The sequence below is a fragment of the Calypte anna genome, chromosome 2, assembly GCF_003957555.1.
Source record: "Calypte anna isolate BGI_N300 chromosome 2, bCalAnn1_v1.p, whole genome shotgun sequence".
NCBI classification, from domain to species: Eukaryota; Metazoa; Chordata; class Aves; order Apodiformes; family Trochilidae; genus Calypte; species Calypte anna.
This window is the reverse complement of record NC_044245.1, coordinates 35,221,478-35,243,500: the sequence shown is the minus strand read 5'-3', so window position 1 is coordinate 35,243,500 and position 22,023 is coordinate 35,221,478. Positions and strand designations below refer to the sequence as shown.

At 40.1% G+C, this 22,023-nt stretch overlaps 1 protein-coding gene across 1 annotated transcript in view; it reads right to left on the bottom strand.

The window, feature by feature from the left end:
- Window positions 1–3,199: 3,199 nt before the first annotated feature.
- Window positions 3,200–22,023, bottom strand: part of CHN2 (chimerin 2) — a 166,261-nt gene continuing 147,437 nt past the window's right edge. The window contains exons 8-13 of the mRNA XM_030445029.1: window positions 21,392–21,476; window positions 18,927–19,100; window positions 17,097–17,174; window positions 10,276–10,413; window positions 8,183–8,288; window positions 3,200–5,042 (exon numbers count right to left, since the gene is read on the bottom strand). Coding sequence (XP_030300889.1) covers window positions 4,871–5,042; window positions 8,183–8,288; window positions 10,276–10,413; window positions 17,097–17,174; window positions 18,927–19,100; window positions 21,392–21,476 — 753 coding nt within the window. The 3' untranslated portion in view covers window positions 3,200–4,870. The remainder of the gene's footprint in view (window positions 5,043–8,182; window positions 8,289–10,275; window positions 10,414–17,096; window positions 17,175–18,926; window positions 19,101–21,391; window positions 21,477–22,023) is intronic.

Here is a 22,023-nt window from a genome sequence, read left to right as displayed (position 1 = left end):
TTCTGAGTCTTAACTATAATCTTTACTTTAATCAAGGAATTAATCTCTACAGCTGAAGAACATAAAAATGTATTGACGCTCTTACTCTTATCTACATGAGTCCTACAGGCTCTTCATTCCCTTTAGATAGCTGTAGGGGACATAGCAATATAATTCTGCTTTGAAGATCCAGTTAGATGGCATTCTTCTCCTTGTATAAGTGTTTGTGAATTACCTTCCTACTCAGAGTTTTCATCAGTTCCTGATTATTGGTGGGGGGTGGGGTCTGTTGGCACTAAGATCTTCTTCCTCTCGTTTCTGCAGACCTTGGCTTTGTACTTGTCAATAAAGAAACAAGAAAGTGGCCAGATAAGCTCCTGCAGCTTGTGTCCTTTGAACAAGGTTTGGGGGGAGTGCAGCATCAAGGGAAAAGTTTGTAGCCTCTCCAGTTGCTGCCACTTTGGGGAGCTTGAACAGCTGGAGAAGTGCTCAATCTTGGACCCTTTTGTGAGCCTTCCTTCCATCCCCATCTCTTCCTCTCCAGCACCTCCTCAGACAGCAGGGCAGCACTTACCCAGCTATTAGCAGGACCAAGAGAAAAGGCTGTCTTTGCCCTGTCTGTAATCTGTGTGAGGGTGATACTGGAGGCAGCTGAAAGTAGAGCAGAAGAGGCTTTTGGCTGTCTTCATCTTCAGGTGGTAGGAAGTGGGAGAGAACAGCAGCTGGGTTAGGAAAATGCTCCCCTCCCAGATACATGAGTCCAGGTGGGACCCTGTGCAAACACAGTTAATCATCTCTTAGTGTCTCATTTGTAGAGGTCTGCAATGTGAAGTGTTTGAGCTCATCATAAAAGAGAAAATGCAGTTATTCCATGGACTCTGCAAACCATTCTCAGTACCTGCCTTCACTTTTATCTCCTTGCAGTGTGATTTTAAGCATTCCTTCAGCCCAGCTCTTTATTACCAGCACCTGAGACCTTACTAAGACAGGAGTTTTGTCCAATATAGATTTCTGGCAATCCTTCCTTCCTCCTTTATCCTAAATTTGTCAGCACTCCACAACTCAGGTCTTTCAAGCATCTTGTTTCAGAAGAGATCCCAAACTCAATACATTCCTTCCCAGAGTCTCAGGCCTGCCTCCTTTGCTAGGCTCAAGTGTTGTGTGAGCTTTGAGACTGTTAAGTGTATAGGAAAGTGTAGTCTTACCCCTTGCTTAGAAACAAAATCAATGTGGTACCAATTTATCCAGTTTTGTGCTCTGTCAGGCTCATTCTGTAGCTTAAACTGACACCAGCTTGCAGAGCAGCAAATTGAGAGCAAAGTTCTGCCTCCTTTGTAACTTCATTTTAAAAAAGGTTCCCCAAGGAAACAAAAAATCTCCACTTACACTCATTGTCTGCTTCTCTTTTCGCAAATTCTTCTCCTTCCCCAGTAACTTCTGCATGCTTTTTCCAGTTCCAGTGGTATTTGACAGCAGGAGAGACAGGATGAAGCTTCAAAACAAATGGTCCACCAAATTGTGTCTCAGTCGAAGAAATCCTTCAGTGCTCCCCTGTTCACTCCTGCCTGCCAGCTGCCTTTGGAGTCTGCTTTGGAGTCAGACACAGCACATGCTGCCTCCTCCCCAGCCTGGTGATCTAAGGGAACAATTCCTTTCCTCAGCTGCCCCAGCAGGCTAGAAATATTTAAACCTGACAGCAACGAGTCTTGCAAAGAAGAGATTTTGGCTGTTCCAAAGCACTTTAGAAAGTTACTGCCTTACCAACCATTAACTTCATGTAATGTTTTACTAAGCATGGCTGAGAGACTTGTGCTTTATGGGGGGCAAATCCTCTCACCCTGGTAGCTCCGAGGACCAGTGGTACCTCCCCTCAGCCATCAGAGTACCTCTGTACCCCCAGTTACAGAGTTGCAGAAGATGGGGCAAGCTGAATGGCAGATGGGAAGCACGGGGGGATGCTGGTGTCAGGGCACTGCGGCTGCACCCCCAGCACTCCACCAAGGGCCTTTTCCAGAAGCTGGGGGGGAACAGGGTTCCTACCAAACTTCCAGCTTTTGTCAGACACAGGTATCTTGCCTGTTTCCAGAGAAGCAAAGCTGCGTTCCACTCCAGATGAAATGGTAAATTACATCAGCTCTAAGCACAGACCCTGGAGCATCTTTCAAGTGATGACTACTACCACGTAGTAGTGACTCATGTGAAGATGTAGCATCACAGTCTGCTGACTGATTTGATGCAAAGGAAAGGTCCTTTTTTTCCTGACAGGCACAGTTTTGCTATTTCTCACATAAGTTTGTATTGCAGAGATACTTTGTCTTCTCCTTTAGCAGTCAATTTTGCAGAGAAAAGTCTGCTGGCTGCTTTTTTCCTTGCAGCAGGTGAATTTGGAACAGATCATTAGACCTCAGAGGTGCTGCTCAGCCCCACGGGCAGTGATCATGGCCACGGGAAGCCTGACAAAAGAGATGAAATGTGTGCAGCCCTAATGGAGTGCAGAAGGCATAGGGTCCTTTTACCTCCACACTCAGAATGCCCTCAGCTGGCCACCAGTTAGCTGAGACAAATGTGGACAATTAATGAGAGATTTGTGGTTTAAAAAGCAGATTCATTCTCTTCCCTCCATCCAACAGAATAGAAATTTCTTCCCTGCAAAGATACCACACATGGGTATTTCTAAACACACTGCTTTGTATTGTCATTGGATCCTCAGGATGGGGCATGTGTTGAAGACTGCAGACTGTGAGACATGTCAGAGCCACTTTGCTCATGGTAGAGGGGAAGGGAGAAGCAGAAGTGAATGGCTTGTTTGTCTTCCTGCAGGAAGGAAAAATGCAACTAAAATACTGTTCTTGACTTGAAAAAAGTCTTTACCAAACTGACCAGGAAAAAAAAAATACTACCAGTCAAATGTCTGCATTCAAGGGAGTGAAAAAGTTCTCTGATGGCGTTAGTTCTTGGAGAATGATTGGACTGATACTGCATTTCACTGCTTGCTGAAGTTTCACCCAGAGATGGTTCAGGGTGGTTTCAGGAAATAAATGTGTGCATAGACTTGGCTGTGGTAGTATGGGCACCCAAAAGCTAATCTGAAATTGCTGACATTCCATAAAAACTGGTCTAAGTTTTCCAAGTTGGAAAGTTCCTGGCAATGTCAGGATGGTAATTAGCAATTGATTTCCATCTGGCAGCTTGCCATGTGATCAGAGTGATAGACACCAGAACTCTTTAACACATTTAATGGGATTTTTCCTTCCATTTACACTATCATAAATTACAAAGCATATTTCACTTCACAAAATAAAACCATTTCCAGATCATTTTTATGACAGTATTAAGTAGTACATAACCTACAACAAATAGTCCTGTACAAGGCAGGAGGATCTATGGAAGTATTGGGAACTCAGACTATTTAGCATTTACTCTGCAATCTGGGTTAATCTATCTAGCCCTTAGTTATTTCTCTAGAAGATGACAAATTTACAGTCATAACCTTCACTGCCCTTCATTATTGTAGTTACTCATATTTTTCAATTTAAATAGAAACATGTGCTCCCTGAAATAATTCAGGAAACTCCATCGCTGAGTTACTGAGTGTATGATACAAACAATCAAGATGAGGGATTCCTATAATTTTTTTTGTATCGAAAACTTAGTTTGGTAGTAAAGTGTGTTGTTTTTTCTATGCTTGCAGAAACATGCTGAGAAACAGTTTTAACATTAGGAATAAGTTGCAGTTAGAGTATGAATGTTTGTGAGGGGACAAAAATATTAAAATTTGATAATAATTACCAACTCCCACATTTCCTACTCATTCTTTCTTTTTTTTTTTTCCTTTTTTTTTTTTTTTTTAATAAACAAACCATCAGGAAACATTCAAGATAAATACCTACATTTTTAGCAGATTTACTGTACGTTTATAAATACAGAAACATGACAAAACATAACTCAATTTTCACAGAAAAACCAAATCCTTCATAATTAACCCAAAAAAGTGCTAACTTTTCAACAAGGCCAGAAAATATCCAGTGTCCCAGCATCACTTAACTTACATATTACTGTAACCCAAGAAATATCTGGCATGGGAAACTGATACTACCACCAGGACTTTTGAAAAATTCTTAATATCATATTTTACATGGGAATAAAAAAAAAAAAGGGAAAATAGCTATATAATTTGGGAAATATCAAAAGGTTAGAAGTGTACAATCTTAGGATGCTAATGCCTAAATGCGAGGAAACCTAAGGAAAGCTGGAATACACACAAAAGAAGAATTCTTCTTTAAAACACTTGCAATGAAAGAGGTATGTCAGGATAATACTGCATTAGGGGTAACTGTTTTCAATATATCATAGCAAAAATGCAGGAAAGAATTACATGGAAAATAATCAATGCACCGCATTGACTTATAGTTTGTTAAAATAAAATGCCATTCTTTCAGCTAGGTAAAGTAAAAATATCTTTATAATATAGGTTCTGTTTCACAATTGACATATATAATTATGTCTCATGGAGAGGGAAATGTATACAAGTAACACTGATTAAGTACCTTTTTGCTTCTCTAGCCATATTAAAATATGTTTTGTGTTTCTTAATAAGTTAACAATAAAATTGTTTGCAACTTCTCAAAACAAATATACATCTGAAGCAAGGCAAAAGATACAATGTAAGAGGATTTTTTTTTCTGACCTTTTTTTTCCCTTCTACAAAAAGGCATATGTCTATGAGACATAGGCTTTCCCTAAACATTTTGGCATCCATCTGCAACTTTGCAGAAATTGAAGTGCAGTCAAGGAACTTATCCTTTATGTTAAAAAAAAATATTACAGAATGTTGTTTTTCCTTCTAACTAATTATTTCAAAACAAATTGCTTTGAAGATGTGCCTCTCTGGCTAAAAGAGAACATCTTCATTTTCTATTAAGATCTGCACAATTAACTTCTGGTACCGCATGTCATTCAGCGTAGCAAGGGTACTGTCCTCTGGAGGTCTCATTAAAGTAGGCCCAAACACTATTCCCAGGTTTTCAGCATTCATAAAATTATCCTTTTCATGCAAGGTAACCCTAAAGTAGGAAAAAAAAAAAAAAGAGAAAAAGAAAAAAGTAAGAAGTTTTTACCTCCCATAAAAGAATACCTTAATCTGTAGTCCCACTTCACATCAAGCATTGGGAGATAATAGCATTTTTCAGTAATTTTTTTTTACTTTCATTCAGTATAGTAACTGTTTCCATTGCAAGTACAATGCAGTTACAGTGGGGCTGAGATTTCTGTCACCTTTAAACACTCCTCTGATGTTTAAAGTGATTTTTTTTCCATGTGGCTATCCATTAGGATGTAAAAATTAGTGGCAATTGCTTCTCTGAAAGGCATAATCATGATTTAAATGATGATGTATGTAGCTCTACTCTACCGTAACTACAGTTCTCTGGCATGTTGTACTAGGTATAGATGTGTTTCAAGAGTATGAACCCAGATTTCATTTTGATTACCAGTGACCCTTCTGCTTCCAGCCTGCAGGAACCTACTCACTTCTGTCTTGCTGGCCGCCTCAGGCCAACTAACAGCTGAGTGATTCTGATTGCTTGTAATGCTTTAGAAGTAGGCTGAAACCTGGAGCAGTCCAGAGAGGTGGCTTGCTGAAGTCAGGCTGCCAGAAATACCACCTGATCTTGACAGAGAACAGAAATGCTTCTAAAAAGGAGCCTCAGTTGTTCCCTGATTTGAGTCATAAAATGTAAATACAAAAAAGGTAAGGTACTCATGGCTGGAGCAATCAGAGATTGCCAAGGATGCAGAGAAGTCATCCCTTAGGCCTGATGGAAAATGCAAGATGTTCTCTAGGGTTGCCCTCCAGGCAGTAGAGGTGGATTACATCACTGTTGTCCCAGCAAACATTTGGGTTCAGTCCTGATGATGTTCTTGCATTGCAGTGTAGAAACAACAGTAATACCTTGATCAGTCATGGTCCTTCATGGACCAGACACTGTTCCTGAGTAGGGTATGGGTGCTGTGTCACATCTCCAACTCACAATGCCTCTGCCAGGGTGGACCACATCTGGTTTTGGAGTCAGCTCTCTAGGCAGAAGCTGTGACCACCCTTTGCCATGGCAATTCCTAGCCAGGCAGCTGTTAGGATTCACTTGTGCTGTCAGGGGAGCACAAAGAGGCTGAAACCAGCAGCAGTCTGGTCTTCCCTTGTTTGCAGGGTCTTTATAGGACTTAGGTTTTTCTTCTACTAATGGCCCTCTGCGAAGACTGGCTCTGTCACCAAAAATCATTGTTCTATTTGCTTTCAAGATAGAAATTTGTTAGTGCCCTTGCTGACAGATAAGTCACCATCTGCTAACGTAAATATGTTAACTGTGCTTTGCAAGGACAAAAGACAAACCAAGGCTGCCTGGCCTAAGCCACCTCTGTGCAAGTGTATGGTAACAGTCTGCTTTCAGCCTGTGGCTGTATGCAGCAGAGATGTTGAACAGCTATGCCATGCTGCAGACATCTTGCTAAAACCTCTGTGTAGAGTGTGGGGATTGCTGCATGACCTGGGGTGAACACAGAGAAGATTCACAGCTTCAGGTCAGCATGGATGGAGTTGCACGTATTTGGCCACAGGGGGGACTGCTCAAACTATTATAATTCCTCCAGCTTTGAGAAAAAAAAGAGTTATCAGAAAGGTAGCTGCAGAAAACAATTAATTGATTAACTGATGAACGAATTTTTCCTTGCACTGTCCTTTGCTGGTTTTTTCCATGCTTCTGACAATTCAGTGCAGTTTCTTTTCTGTTGCTAAACAGCACTAGCACAGGGGCTGTGATCCTGCAATCCTGTGATCTTTACACAGACACCAGTGCATGTTTCCTCCGTGTAGGCAGAGGCCTATGGGACTCTATGTTTAACCTACAGAAAAACATAGAGTGAACCTCTTTCATGTTCAGATCTCTCTGACAGATTTGCCATAGGTTCTGACATGCACTTGATTTCCCTGCAGATGCTGAAAGCTGTTTGGGAAAGGAGTGGAAATTCATTGTGTGACTTGCAGGTATTTGAGAGAGAAAGCTTCATCAGCTGTTTGGACTATTTTTGTCTCATCAGTAGTTCAACTCAACAGCTGAAGCAAAGCCTATACAGCATTTCATAGAAAAGAAGGAAGGCAAGCCAATAGTTGGCTGTTAAAATTTGCTGCCAGGTCATGAAAATACTGATTCTGTATGCAGGTCCCTGATCATCTAAACTCTTCATGGACCTTCTTAAAAGCCAGCATGGTTCATCCTGAATTTTCCATGCGTATGTGCTGACAAAGGTGGATATTTGCACATCTCATTTCTGCAATCTGAAGAAGCTGCTGTGTGCCCAGGTGATCCCTCATCGAGAGGAAAAAAATACTCAGTTGTAATGACCTGAGCTGATTCAAAATGAGGAGAAGTCTCTGCATAATGACTGCACACGAAATGCACTTCACACAAGCTCTCCAATGTAATTTTATGAGTTGAGGTCTTTTTCTTTTCATGTTAGCATTAGTGGTGCAGAATAATGCAGATCAAACCCAGAAAAAAATCCAAATTTGCAGCCGTGCTGGAAGCAGTGGGACAATTCAGAAGAGATGAAAAATTAATTTCAGGCAGCTTTTAGAATTTTGTGTCTTATGACTAAAAACACTTTGGAAAGCAAATGGTGCAGAGTGTGTTTAAAACCAAAAGAGAAAGGAAATAACTGGCAAGGGCCTGTATTTCTTTTACTAGTCAAATAATACACACTGTATTGTTTTTACTATGTCCTGCTTAATTCTTGGCTTAACGATGATGTAAGCAAGCAGCTTGTAAGAGACAGCTCTTTCCTTATAGGGTTATCACTCAGGAAGACAAATCAGGAGGTAAGGGGAGACAAAAGCAAAGTTTGAGCAAGGGACTTGCTGCAGCACATCTAGCAAATCTCTAAAGTACCCACTGTTCCACTATTTTTCAGATATTATCTGGCTCAGAGAAATGTGGCAAATCTCACTTAACTCTTCTGAGGCTTCTGCGCCACATATGAGCATAACTTATATGCCTTTATACAAACATAACTTGCCTGTTCATTTGTAACATTATTGCTTTACTGGCAGTGCCCTAATGGAAGTTGTATTGGCACTTTCAGTAATATTTCTCTTTCAAAGCAGAAAACTGTTAAGCTTTACAAGGACTATCCTACTTGCCAATTAACTCACTTTTTGAGATGAATCATTAGGTATCTAAGTGTCTCGTAGTGAGCAGCAGGGAGTAACATCAACACTTCATGTATTGCTTCTAGTCGTTCATCAGGATTGCAGATTTCTGTTGAAACATCAAACAGGATTAATGTTAATAGGGTTTTCCATTTGTAATCACCGATAATTCAGGAAGCTAAGGTATTATTATGGAATCATTTACAAACCTTGACTGTGCTTGGAGGGATAAATTTGAAACTCATAAACACAGAACTTAGCAGCAGTTTTTGCATCCTCAAAAACAAAACAAAACAAAAGGCTTTTCAAAGAAATCAGCAACAAAGACCACCCAATAGTTATCTCTGTGGACTGTAGCTCTACCTACAGAGCTGTACAGGGACACTGTCCAAGCTTCATTCAGTGCTTCCTAATACTTTGTCTGGAACTGACTCTTTAAAGTCTTATATAAGATTACTTCCATTAACTTTCAACACCAGATGGGATTGTGGATGTATGCTTCAGAGACTGTGCTTGAACACATACATTTAGCTAGAAATTGAGATGACACGGAATTACTTAAAGAAAGATTTGTGAACATCTTTATGTAGGTATCTTTATGTGATCAGAGAGCATGAGTGCTCATTTGGCAGTCTCTAAAAATCTGAGCATAATTTACATGTATTTTACATGAAAAATATGGATTCCTAAGCTGTGAACTGAGTCAGAGTTATATTTGCTACACGACTTTCCACACAAATGGCACCAGGAGCTTGACATTTTAGAAGATTAAGAATCTTTATCTTTTCTTTTGAGAGACTGCTGTATCAGCATCACAGGAACTGCCTCCTCTGGGCATGCTCTTAAAAGGACTAGGGAAGGCATCACTGTTACAGGGCAAACAGCTTTTCTTGCTGCTTATTGATGCGCTGGGTGACATTTCAAAATTACTAAGGATACCTTTTAAAAACAAAAGTATGCTATTTCTTACATGCTCCAAGTCTTTCACACTTTTTGCCAATAACGTGATTCTGATGCAATGCACTCGATGAGCTTTCATTAGAGACTCATTACATGGAAGGCTGTGCCCCCCCGAGAGCAGAATTTGAGGTAAATCTCATCTCTCCCTGCCAGCATTATGGCAGAGAATGCTTCTTGTCCTCTTCTCTTTCTTGTTGTGTGCACCCCTGGCTCTAGGCAGGAGGTAACTGCACAGTGAAAGGGACAATTGGGGCCCCACCAGCTGTCCATCAGACACGTCTGCACTGCCAACTCACAGCCAGGACAACTGACCACTGACCAGCACGTGATGCTTTTTCAGCCCTCTGAACAGAACCCTGGGGAGGAGGTGGCTCTGCTGATGGTGCTCTGAATTATGCAAGGAAACTGTGCACATATCGGGGAGTTCAAGTGCATGCATCACACAGTTTGTAACACAAAAATTAATGGTCAGATAAAGGCAACTTAAATGTGATAGAGATGCGATTAAGAAAGCAATAAATCAGTTTTTAAAGGTGATGGGAAGCAAATGTACTTATAAAACATAAAAAAAAAATTTAAAGTGAGGTTAAGTGAATGAAAATCTAAACCATCTAAAAATATTTTCTAAAAGTAATGTTGAACAAATACACTTAAAAACCATCAAGACATAGCTTTTAAAAGTGATTTAGGGGGCTGTGATCTGAAACAAGCTGGTCATAATACATTTGATTGAGTTACCTTTATCTTATAAATAGCTTTTAACTTCCCACATTTGAATGAGTGGCCTTTTTCTCACTGTTACTTTTTCATGTTACAAAATTATGTGGCACACATACTTGAACTACTTTATAGATGCACAGTTTTCTTGAAAAATGCAAAGCACTGTGACCATAGCTTCCTGCTCCCCAAGATTCTGTTCACAGTGCTGGGATGGTGTACCTGCATCATGTCCCATCTGCAACAACATTCAGGAAAAGGCTTCATGTGAAAGAAGGACGTGGTAGAAAAGTAGTAAACAGAACAATGCCCTTCCTTCTGATCTGTCTTTTCCTTTTTCTTTGAGGTGGACAGCTTTACGGGTGGGAAATGTAATTAAAGATCAGCACAAATTACTTACAAATTAAGCAAGTACTTACTTGCTGCCTCTATGAACTTGGAGTAGGTGTCATAGGTGATCACAGGAATTGGTAAGTCTCTGAAGTACAGCTTCAGTGCTCCTGCAATGATGTTTATGTCTGGATAAATAGTGGCAGAAATATCAGCCTTGTCACCATCTAGAAGAAGAAAAAGAAATCTTTTTGAAACCAGGCTAATTTTGACTGAAGCAAGGCTAGGATTCTAATTCAGATTTATTGTGACCAACATGACAATAGAAAAACCTTGAAAGCATTTGAAAGGATTAAATGAGAATATATTGCTACCCATTTTACAGTATGTGAATGAGGAATGGTAGTTTCTTTATCTTCCAGTAAACAATTTATTTGATTACCTCTTTTCAAGAGGCTAGTGATTACATCAACAAAATCTGCAGTGTCCCATCTCTCATAAAACGTTTTAGTGTTGGATGAAAAAATCACGTTAATAGTATACTTATTGAATTTGGCCCATTTATTCACTGAAAATAAGCTGTTAATAACCTGTCCTGATCTTGTGTTTTGTATTTGCAGATCTATGCACAGGAGTATGAACCATTCTTTCCATTTTCACTTGGGTAAACAGATTTGCAGAGAAATTACATAAATTTCTGATCACTTTCGTGAGACCAGAAGGAAAAATCAGAGTAAACATCCAAATCTTGTAATTTATACTGATTAGTTGGTAAGAAACTAACCTTATTTTCTGGATGTCCTCTATTGTCTTCGTATTTGACTTATTTATTTATAGCAAAGATTTGAATTTAAATAGACATGCTGTGGCATTTAGCTATACAATTTATTCTGAGATGTGGATCGCAATTTATTAAATGAATATGGATACTTCCGGATGGAAAGCTAAACAGATAAATTATGGGACTGAAATGACATACATTTTGTTTGTCACATATAGAGCATTTGGTCAGAACTCCATTAAGGAGCATTTTAATCACTTGAGCTTAACATTTACAAGCATTGTTGGTGACCCCTTGACCAATGTGTGGCTAGCAAGGAGAGAAATTACAAGAACTACAGTGAGGCTGGATTACTGTTATTTTTCAAATTTAGGTGTTCTGTTCTACCTAGTACTCTCATATCCATGTTTTTCTCTAGACCAAAAAATTCTGCTGTGTTCTTTTCCTGGGGCCTGTCCTTGGTGGTATTCCAGTAAAAAGACAGAGTAGGATACTAGTCAAGCAAGAGCAGAGGCTGTCTGGATTTAATCCCCAGCTTTACCTCAGGCTTCTCTGAGATCAGTTATAACTCACAATCCTTACTCCTCACCTTTCAAGTGAGGATAATAGCTCTTCCCTCCCAGGTGGAAGAAGATGAAGACCATACGGTGAGCGGGGTGACATGAGGTTATGCTTGCTTGAACAACATGTGCCAGGAGGTGCAAGCACAATCTCGGGCTGTTACCACTGAGGTGCTGACACACTGTAAAGCCATCACCATGCTTGTCTCACAGTAACGAGTGCTTCTAGACATGCCCTGATACAGACAGATGTGTGGCTGTGCTTGATACATGGCATCTAAGATGGTGATAAAGGCTTTCGCAGCAGAGTAAAAGAGTTTATATTGATTGGTGGCATTTTATACAAACCTATGGCATTCATCTTGAAGGGATACGTCCTGTCCAATGTTTGCACATAATTCTCATTAAGACTAATAGCACTACATGTTCTCATCAAGAGGAGATTATATGCTTAAGTGTTTAAAACAAGCAGCCTTTCTTGATGCAGCTGAGCAGTCTGAATGCATCCATCAGCATTTAATTTAATACAGCATCAATAAGCCCTAGGAGGATGTTTACACTGCCCCAATCTTTTGTTTAATCCACACGTTCCTGGCACAGTAGCATTAGTCTTGTAAAGCTGTGTGTGGAGAGCTCTATTTAATTGATGGACACTGAGCACTCAAAATGCTCCACTGAAAAGAGAGACCTCCAAGGAGCTGCATCAGGACAGATACAGCAAAGCAGAATGTTGCATCTATTATCCAGGTCACCAGTACACTAAATGGAAGCGTTATTTATTTAGTACTTTTGCAAAGCAGCCCAGCAAGCTGCCTTAAAGGGATACTTCAGCTAGAGGTCCTTCAGACTACAATGTACTTCAAAGATACCTCTTATTTACATACTTGCTTACTGTAGGAAAATGCATTAATTCCTGAGTCAGAGAGTTTTCTCCTCACTTCATAGACAAATGTACATACAATGGAAATATGGTGAAGATTACTTTAAAGTGAGCATAACAAATCATCTGTTATAATATACCTACACATTTCTGCAGTGGATATGTGAAGAAAGGTGGCTTTCTATTTTCCTTTGGAAGATTTTGTATTATCTCTTTTTTTTTTTCCCTTTCTTCCCCTCCTTTCAGTTTCAGCAAGAAACTGGCCATTGAAAATCTGTGGCAGGCTGCAGTTATTTCTTATCCTCATCAAATTCCTGGATTTATATTTTTATTTAAATATACTTAAAAATCAAAGCACCAAGAAAGAAAAGTTCTTTCCCTGATGGTAAACTCATGACATATTTCACAGGGGATACATTGCAGGATCCGCCTTCTAGATGCACTGAATGAACTGCATCTATTTTATATGGCACCTTCTGCACTAGCACAATATTTTTTTTAACTCTTCAGTACAGTAACTTTCCTCAGATTATAATTAGTATTTTCAGTATCACTGCAGTGGCCATATGTAAGACAACAATTTTTTTAATTTTGGATTACAATTTCTTTTTGGCTTTACAAACCTAATCAGTCCAACCCAAACCCCATAATTTCTCTTTCCTTGTGACTTTGACTCCCAACACATTTTGTTGCATTATGTTGAAGTTCTAATATCTCAAGACAAAGACAATCTTTTCTCTGTTCCTTGAAGGTTTAAGCTGACTCTGGATGGCATAGAAATATATCAGTAGGTTATTAGAGAATGAAATGGAATAAGTAGCACATTCTTAAAGCCTCAGCAATGCTTTCTGAATACTCAATTACAGTTATACTTAGGTTCCTTCCTCTCTCATGCTTTGTTTTTATTGAACCACCTTTGTGATGCTAATGTGCTTCTCTGGTTTTTCTTGGATTTGGCATTTGACAGGTTTTCAGCTACATGCACAAAAGAGTATGAGTATGAGTTAGGATGCCTCTAAGTCCTCATGTAATATTTAACAGCATAATATTTTAAGCGAGTGTATTGTACCAGCCAGCCATGCAAACAAGTGGGGGGACAGAATGCACTGGTGACAATGGCAGCTCTGTGGATAAAGCACACAATGGGGGTTTTCTGGATGCCACAACGCCACAGCTCAACAATACTGACAGGGAGCAACTGTCGCTTTTCAGCACCAACATTCACCAGATTAAATGAATCCACATTATTCCACTCCTTGTCGTTACAAAAAAAAAATCAAAAAAAAAAATCACTAAAATGGAACATTGTCAGTGGCTCAGAGAGCCTAATGATAATTTACAGTAGGGGTATTTACACTGCTTTGTGTGCTTTGCTTAAATCGGATGACGACCAACTTCTCCCTGTTTTAAAACCAACTACCCCAGCTTCATTGGGCCCAATTAGCAGGATGTGGGATGCCACTCTCTACCTGAGCTATTAACTTTCAAACCTTCCTTGTCTTTCTTCTCCTGGCTGTAATTCTTTGGAAGTAACAACTGTGTGTCCCTTTGGCAAGGCAGAATTAGTCAGAGGGAAGGTTTCCTTCTCTTCTTTGTGTCCCTTCATCTGCACATGAGATCAGGAGAGTCAGCCCCTGCACCTCATCCCTGCATCATACTGTCCTCTGGCTCCTCTGGCGTGACAAAGAGCCTGGGGAACCACAAAGCTCGATGGCATTATTTGAAGGATGGGTCCAGCACACTAAATGGGAGGACTCATTGTCTATTTTCAAGCCCGTTTATTAAAAGCTGTTATTTCCAGAGTTCTAAAACCATACTGGCATTCCAGCCAGATGCCTGGGGACCGACTCGGAAACAATGGGCAAGAAAGGAGCTCTGAAATGCCAGAGAGCAGCGCTCTGCTGCTGCAGGCACCCTGCCATATAAGCCTTCTTGTAAAACCCTTAACTTCCATTCTAAAGCTAGTTAAGTTTTTTTTATCCCAGCTCTTATTATAAGGTTATTTCAGAGACTCATTTTCAAATGGTGAAAAAATGGTCTTTAAATTGTCAAACTAAAGATGTGTGCATCTTCTTGTGTTGTACTAGGACTTTCCATTATGTTAAAGAGTTCTACACCCCTGCTCTCAGCTTCACCTTTGACAGGAAACTGTCTCAAGCTCTTTTGAAAACATCTACCTTCTGCTATGCAGTGTGCTCCAGAGATAGTGACATTGCCACAAATATAGCTGTTTCTGCTGCAGCACCTATCTTTTAACCAGAACTGACCAGGAAATTTCTGTGTTATATTTCAGAACCAAATTTTCCTAGTTTTTTAGTTATTAATTTACTTCTTTACCTTTGTGAAAAATATATTAATTTCCTGAGGTGAAAGTGAAAACAACAGTTCTGTAAACCTTCCACAAACTTCAATTTCTGAGCAGATAATGAAATTTGAACAAAAACCTTCCAGGAACTGCTGAAGGCAAGACCTGTCACCTGTCTCTCATCTCCTTTCTCTGTTACCTGGGACAAAGATCTGGGATTTTCTACATTCTTGGGATAGTCCATTCCCTGATGTCCTGGCTTCTAGGGATAAGCAGGGGAAACTGGGCATCAGAAAAGCAACATTCCCACCTGTGGGGCTGGGATGCAGAAGGAACGGTGGGGTCCCTACCTCTCTAAACTTGGATCTCACAGGGAAGCAAGCCCTGAGCTATCAGGCTGGAAATGTCTTGCCAATTCATCCTTCTGCCGGCTGGTAACTTCTAGCTGCACAGCCCACAAGTCAGAACGAAAAATCTATTTTGGTTTTCTATAAATCTGTGCAAAAAAATGAAAAACCCAAGCCCTTCTGCTTTTCCACCTCAGTTCAGGGAGAAAACATTTTCAAAACTGGATAGTGAAGTTCTTAACCTCTGGTCTAAGTAATATTCTAGCCATGTAGTTCTCATAAAAATATTTTGCTTGCTGTTCCAACACTTTTAGCATTATTTATGGCAACACTGTTTCCTTTCTTAACCCTTTTCCCTCCTGAGATGGTTAAACAAAAATGAAGACAAGGCTTTTTATAACTTTATGCCCAATGGTTCTACCTACAGCCTGTGTATGAAAACTCAGTCTTTGCTTTCTTACACAAAGGTTTATCCATGTTTGTTGGTTTGTTTTTTTTTTTTCCCTATGGAAATCCAGTACTGTTAGGCATCTTCCTGTTTCTAGGTGCTGCCTTCTTTGCCAGTAAATCACACTTTCTTGCTGTGGGTCTAATTCAAGTGCATATTGGCACCAGACTATGCTATGGGTATAGGCAATAAGAAAAGATAAACTGTAAACCTGAGCTGGCTCAAATAGTTCAAGGCATTTTCAAAGGAACTTCAGCTGCAGCAGTGTGCAAGTCATGCTCAGATAGAAATTTCCATCTGCTTTCTTCAGCCTCCTCCCTCTTTAACCTGTGGTTCTCCTTCTGGGTTTCATTCAGGCTGGCACACTTAGAGGAAAATTAACACACAGAAGAAAAGTGTTTTGCCAGGCCAGATTTACCTGCAAGGAGCAGAGTGGGACCTATGGGGACTGTGACTCTCTCAGTACCACTGCTACATGTGGTACATGGGCAACATGTCTCTTCCTATGACAGCAGTCACAACACTGTACATCTCTTCCACCCAGATCATGGCTGACCTATGTGTGTATATGTATATATTCACAACTGAAGCATCCAGCACAGTATAAAACCTGTTTTATTTTTTAAAGGATATTTCAGCATAACATAAAACCAGTCACTCTGGCAATTCCTAGCTGGACTTTGCCAGTGATGTCTCTGTGACAAACAAGAAAGTATTCAGGCCCAGTAAGTGTCAGATGTGCCACCCATAGGCTTTTCTGATCCTGCCCAGCCTCCTCAGGAGCCCCCACAACTCCTGCCCATGGGCTCCCAAGGTCCTAGTCCCTACCTGAGCCACATCCTAGCTGTCCCCAGCTGGGTCATGGCCATGCCTGTGCCTGGATGTGTACCCTTCTGGTTGGCACCCTGACCTGCAGCTGACTTTCTGGTTTGATCTGAACCTGCCTTGTCCCCATGGGCTTGCAGTCACAGGGCTGTGTCTAATTCTATTTCCTAACATGACAGTGGTAATGCTGAAAAAAAGTAAGTAGGAAGACAAACATTACTCAGGGGAAAGAAGAATATTTATGTAACTTCTTAATTGTACTTACAATCTCCCCAATGTTCCTGTCATCTGTTGTGCAGATGCAATCATGCACAGTGGTATGGTGCTTTCTGCAAGCCTACGTGCAAAATAACTTCCCAGTTGCAGTTCCTGGTTCTTAAACTCATAAACAGATTATCATATTGTAAAGCACCGAGTCTATCAAGGACAGGACTAAGAACTTTTCCCTGGGACTATCCAAGCTCATCCATGTAGCAGGAGCCCAGGCTGCACCACTAGGTTGAGCATTCATCCAGTCCCCTGAGCATTTAGCCTCCTGCCTACCATTACTTGCTGTTTCATTATCTCCTCCAACTATGAAATAAGATTTCTTCTCATGAAAAGCACTACAGATTAATTTAAGAACTCAGAAAACAGAAGTTGCTTTCTGTATTTCTGCTTATATGCCAGTTTCATTACCATGGTACCCATTTAAACCCAAGAACTGAAAAGCTCTAAAACTGGAAGCTTATATTGACACTGTGCAAGATTAAAAAATGGTGTACCTCTATCAAAGGCCATTTTCACATCTTCAATGTGCTCAGTGAAGCCAGAGACTCTATAGAGGCCCTCAGACTTTAAGCCTGAAAGAAAAAGTTCTTGGTTAACTTTGCTTCAGTAGTCAACAAATTCAGTCTTAAAACTGATGAAGAAAGAGCAACAGATCCAGTACATGTAGCAAGGTATTAATTGTAATGTGAAACTCTGGAGCACTTCAGAAATGACCAAGATAATTATTAATTTTTTTTTTTTAAGGATTAAAGAATTCTAGAATTCATACATTCTGATTTTGTTAGGTACACAGTTGATTATGTTAGAGGAAAATATTGCAATTTGCTAATGGTGGGCATGTGATCTTATCATGATTTATTCATGTTATGTGGGAGATTTTCCTGGATTTGGCTATAATTAATAAAGCTTTAGAGCTCTCCTTTCCTTTTACCATTTGCTTACTGATAAATAGCAATGCAAATAAGAGATTGCCTTTCCACATACGCACATTTGTTCCCAGTTTTGCTGCCAGTTTCACTTATATACAGCTGAGAGATGTAATGGATACATCAGTACATCCCTTCTACAGCTCTGTATCACCACAAGAGACCTGCTCAGTTGCACAGCTCTCCCCACACTGCTCCACACCAACACAAAACGTGGGGCTGCCCAGCAGAGCAGGCAGAGCTAGCCAAGCAGAGCTACACACACGTAATTTATTTTGATCCCAGATCTCCTTATTGTGACCATGCAAAGTGCTAACCAATTTATAAAATCCCATAAACTTTGTTTTCTTGAGCACATAATCAGTATCTCACATAGTCCTATGGCAATTAAAGCAAAAATTGAAATATATTGGGAAAACAGAGAGCAGGCAACAGATTTTATCTCAGTCAGTAAATGTACAAGTAGGTGATTCAATCTCAAATGCAATGTAGCATCCTGCTACAGCATTGAAGTAAAGCTCTTCTGTCTTAGTCCAAACTATTCTTTCTATTTGTCCCTCCACTGATGATATAATCCTAGTAGAGCAGGGGATTTACTCGTAAATCTTTGGTTGATTTCAGTAGATCATGCGTGGCTTTGAAATCCCTATGGCTATTATCAGTGTGTTGCCATGCAGATTACTGGGATGCCATGAAATCAACATTATGAGATTCCTGTGCTGAAGCTATGACTAACAGGGAAATTTGGCTTATTGGGCAGCACAACATACACATCTGCTGTCCAAAGCAAATGTGTTTTGTTGGATGGGATACAGTATTTCTTCAATTTGGCACACGTCTGTACTAAAAATGTGTCACAAACTGGAGTTTTTGCTGTGACATGCTGCCTGAGCCACAGTGTCCATCAGCCATTAGCAGAGCATCATGCACAACCCTGCACAGTTTGTGACAAAACGCCACGGCCTGTAACCTCACTTGTCTGAGTCACTTCCAGTCACTTGTGTTCTCTTGCCCATAATTTCCGGAAAGGTTATTAATAAGGGATCTGACTTAAACTGATTACTCTCAAATTGGAAGTGTCCCTAGGTATGCTAAAAGAAAATAATGAAAAAAGACACATAAACATGAACGTAAAGTTCACTTTTAAGTTCACCTCTGTCAGAAGTGTAACATAATACATGTTTTGACATGTTTTCAGAAAGCACTTGAGGAAAATTGCATTATGAAATGCCCTGGTTTAATTTTACTAGCTAATGCAAAGCTATGGATCACCTACACTAAAACCCCTTCTTTCATCCTATCTTCAATGTGCATGAACATACTGCCCTGTCCTATCTTAGTGCATATTACAAGTCATCTTCATTGAAGTGTGTCTGCTGCTTTCCTAGGTGCACAAACCTCTTGCTTCGATCTCTCGAATGCAGGAATCCACAACCATTGGCCTCTGGGTATTATGGGCTTTCACTAGTGTGGTGAGATCACAGCAGTAGACTCGTTTTATCCTCTTGAGGTCTGGCTGGCAGTCGTTGGGCACATATTTGGAGCACTGCTTATGGACGTTCAACCCGCAGTCTGTAACCAAAGGTAGCCAGGTTAATCAATTTATAGTAGTGCAGAGAGGTTTTGTCTGTGAATTTATCTACATCAAGAAAGGGGAATAATTTACTCATCAAGCAGCAAAGCTAGAATAAATCCAATGGAGATGAGAAAGATGAGCAGGGAAACCTGTAAAAGGCTTACGGTGAACAAAGTGAACTCCAGCAGTTGTTAAAAGCTATAAAGGCTCTGGGTGTCTCACACCCTGTGGAGCTGAAGGTGGCTGCTGGCACAGTCTAAGTCAGTTCATCACTGGCCAAGTAGCTCCAGGTGTTGCATTTGAACAGGTGGGACTTAACTCCTGGGTATTTGAGCTTAGCCTTCTATAGAATTAGCACAGTAATGACTATCCTCAGCTGGCCAGCTTGTGGCTTAGCCCTGCTAATGGGCACGGGACTTAAGATTCACCTGGGCACTCAAACTGGGACAATGCTTTGAGCTAGCACGGCTCCTTTCCCCTCCCATATTCTTGCAGTGTTGCGTTTTGGCTCACTCTGCTGTATCAGTAGCCTTCCCATCCCTGCCTTGTCATTTCACTGGTGACTAAAGTGTCCCCTGTGTTTAGTCTGTAGGTCAGTTTAGGCATATAAAATGCTCTGAAAGGCATGATGTATAAAAGTGATTAATTTTACAAATTGTTCTTGGTGTCCTAATCCATAGTAAAATCCTACACTTGGTACCATGGGTTAGGGTTTTTTTTAACTTAAACATCACTTCTTGATCTCCACAAATAGAGTTTTTCTGATAGATTCAAATATTCAGCCAGATGAATTTATAAGCCTCAGTAAAGCAAACACCACCACAGTGAGTTACTTTATCTCACAGAAATCTGATTCTTGTTTTTATGACTTCCTAATTGCACCCATCACTGATGGTGCCCTTTGGGATAACTCACCACATGTAATATCATTACTGGTAAGTTATTTACTGTTTCTGCATGTTGACTGACTGTCCAAGTTCTAAGAAATGTAAACATGACTATATTACTTGCAGTACATTTCAGTATTATTCTCTATAAAATATTAATCAAGCAAAATCATATAATCATTACAAGCACACCTACACATTTAATGGGTTTGGGTGGGTTTTTGTGTTTGCCCATACTGTTATTACTACATAATACATTACTCTTTTGCAAAATCTAGACAAATGTTTGGAACCCCTCTGATTTGTTTTCAGTGCTGTTCTGTGAGTTGGTGAAGTTAAATCCAAATGCATCTGTACATTAGAATTAAATGGTAATTTAGGGAGATTATGTATGTTTCATCCTAAATAAATGTTTTCAGAATTATAATATTTTATGTTTGTGAACAAATAGAGTGCTGTGTATTAGTGAAGCCAGTTTTGCACACATGCATTTACGCATCAGTTTATTGAAACTGATTTGTGAAATATATTTTGATCATTTTAACTGTGGTCTAAATTTTAGGTAACAACCCCCTCCTCTGCCTATGAAAGGCAGATGTCAGGGGCAGATGTGTCCAGTGCCAGTATAAGACCAGGACTGCCTGGAGGTCAGGGCAGCGAAAGGTAAAACATATTCAGGTAAATATATTCAGGAGAGACATAAAAGGGATTGAAGGTCTGTAGAAGGAAGTTATGAAACTGCATTTACAAGGAACAAAATACTATTTCACTTGCTGGATCCAAAAGCTCATGATAATTATCACAGTTTTCCAAGATTGCTACTTTTCACAAAAGAACAATTATAAAACAATTAAAGCACTATCAATATTAATATTTTAAAATACTAACGCAGTTATGGAGGCACCAGAAAACTAATATGTCTAGGAAAACAAAGGTCATATTTTTTGCTTTCTCTTGAGGTGGGATACTTCAGGCTTGCAGCAATACATGGTATTTTTATAGGAAACAGGTGAGAGTCTATTTTCAGACAAGGGCCCTTCTGACCAGTTTGTGGTAAAAAGGTGAGTTATGAAGCCGAGTTGCTGGCTGGCTATGCCATTTACAGGGCTTGTTCTTAAGACATAAAATTACTCAGGGATAAAAGATAAATTCCTAGTGTATACACCAAGGCAGATGCACAACTAAGCTACCACCAAAAGGATGTCACCCTCAGTGACCAAGGGCTGATGGCTTCATTTCTGAATCAGCTGATGGGGAAAATGGCAAAGTTCTAACTTAGGCAGGAGCATTTTTTGGCTTGTTTTTGTAAAGTAATTCCTATCCCCTCTCCTGCCAGGAGTGCAGGCTGGGGGTGATGTCTGAGCATTTCAAGAGAATGACAGAAAATTCTGAAGGGCTACCTGAACACCTCACTCCTTGAGCGATGAGACCCCACATGAAATTGGCGCAGTATTCACACCAGTGTGGACCTCGAAACGTATGGACCTGTAATACAAATGGGGGGGGGGAAGAAGAAATGGGGTCACTGGGAGGCAGATGGTCTGACAGATGGAACAACTGCAATGGATAAACAACAGAAGACTCAGTAGGAGTAAATCATTATCACACAGTGCCCACATCTTTTCAAAGTCTAGATGAAATAAACCATGGGAACAGAAATTTGCTTTGATCTTGAAGTTTATCTTTCAACAGGCTTAACATAACAGAGAACTGGGCTGTGTATGACACTGAAAACAAGTCATTTTTGCTAGCTGACATTTTAGCTTTAGTGAAGGAGAGGAAACCAGGAGGAAAAAAAAAAAAGTAATACTTATAATCTGAGGAACCGTTATCAGTGCTTTTATTTGATGAGTTCGAACAAAACAGGAATGTTTTTGAGATTCAAATGCTCTTCAACAGATCACCTGGGAGAATGGGAAACGCGGTGTCAGAAAGTCCCTTCCAGTGCACCACGTTTGGGTTCCCTATTGCTGTGTGTGACCACAGACCTGGTGCAAGACCCATGTTGTAAGAGGACCACTCAGGTCTGAAT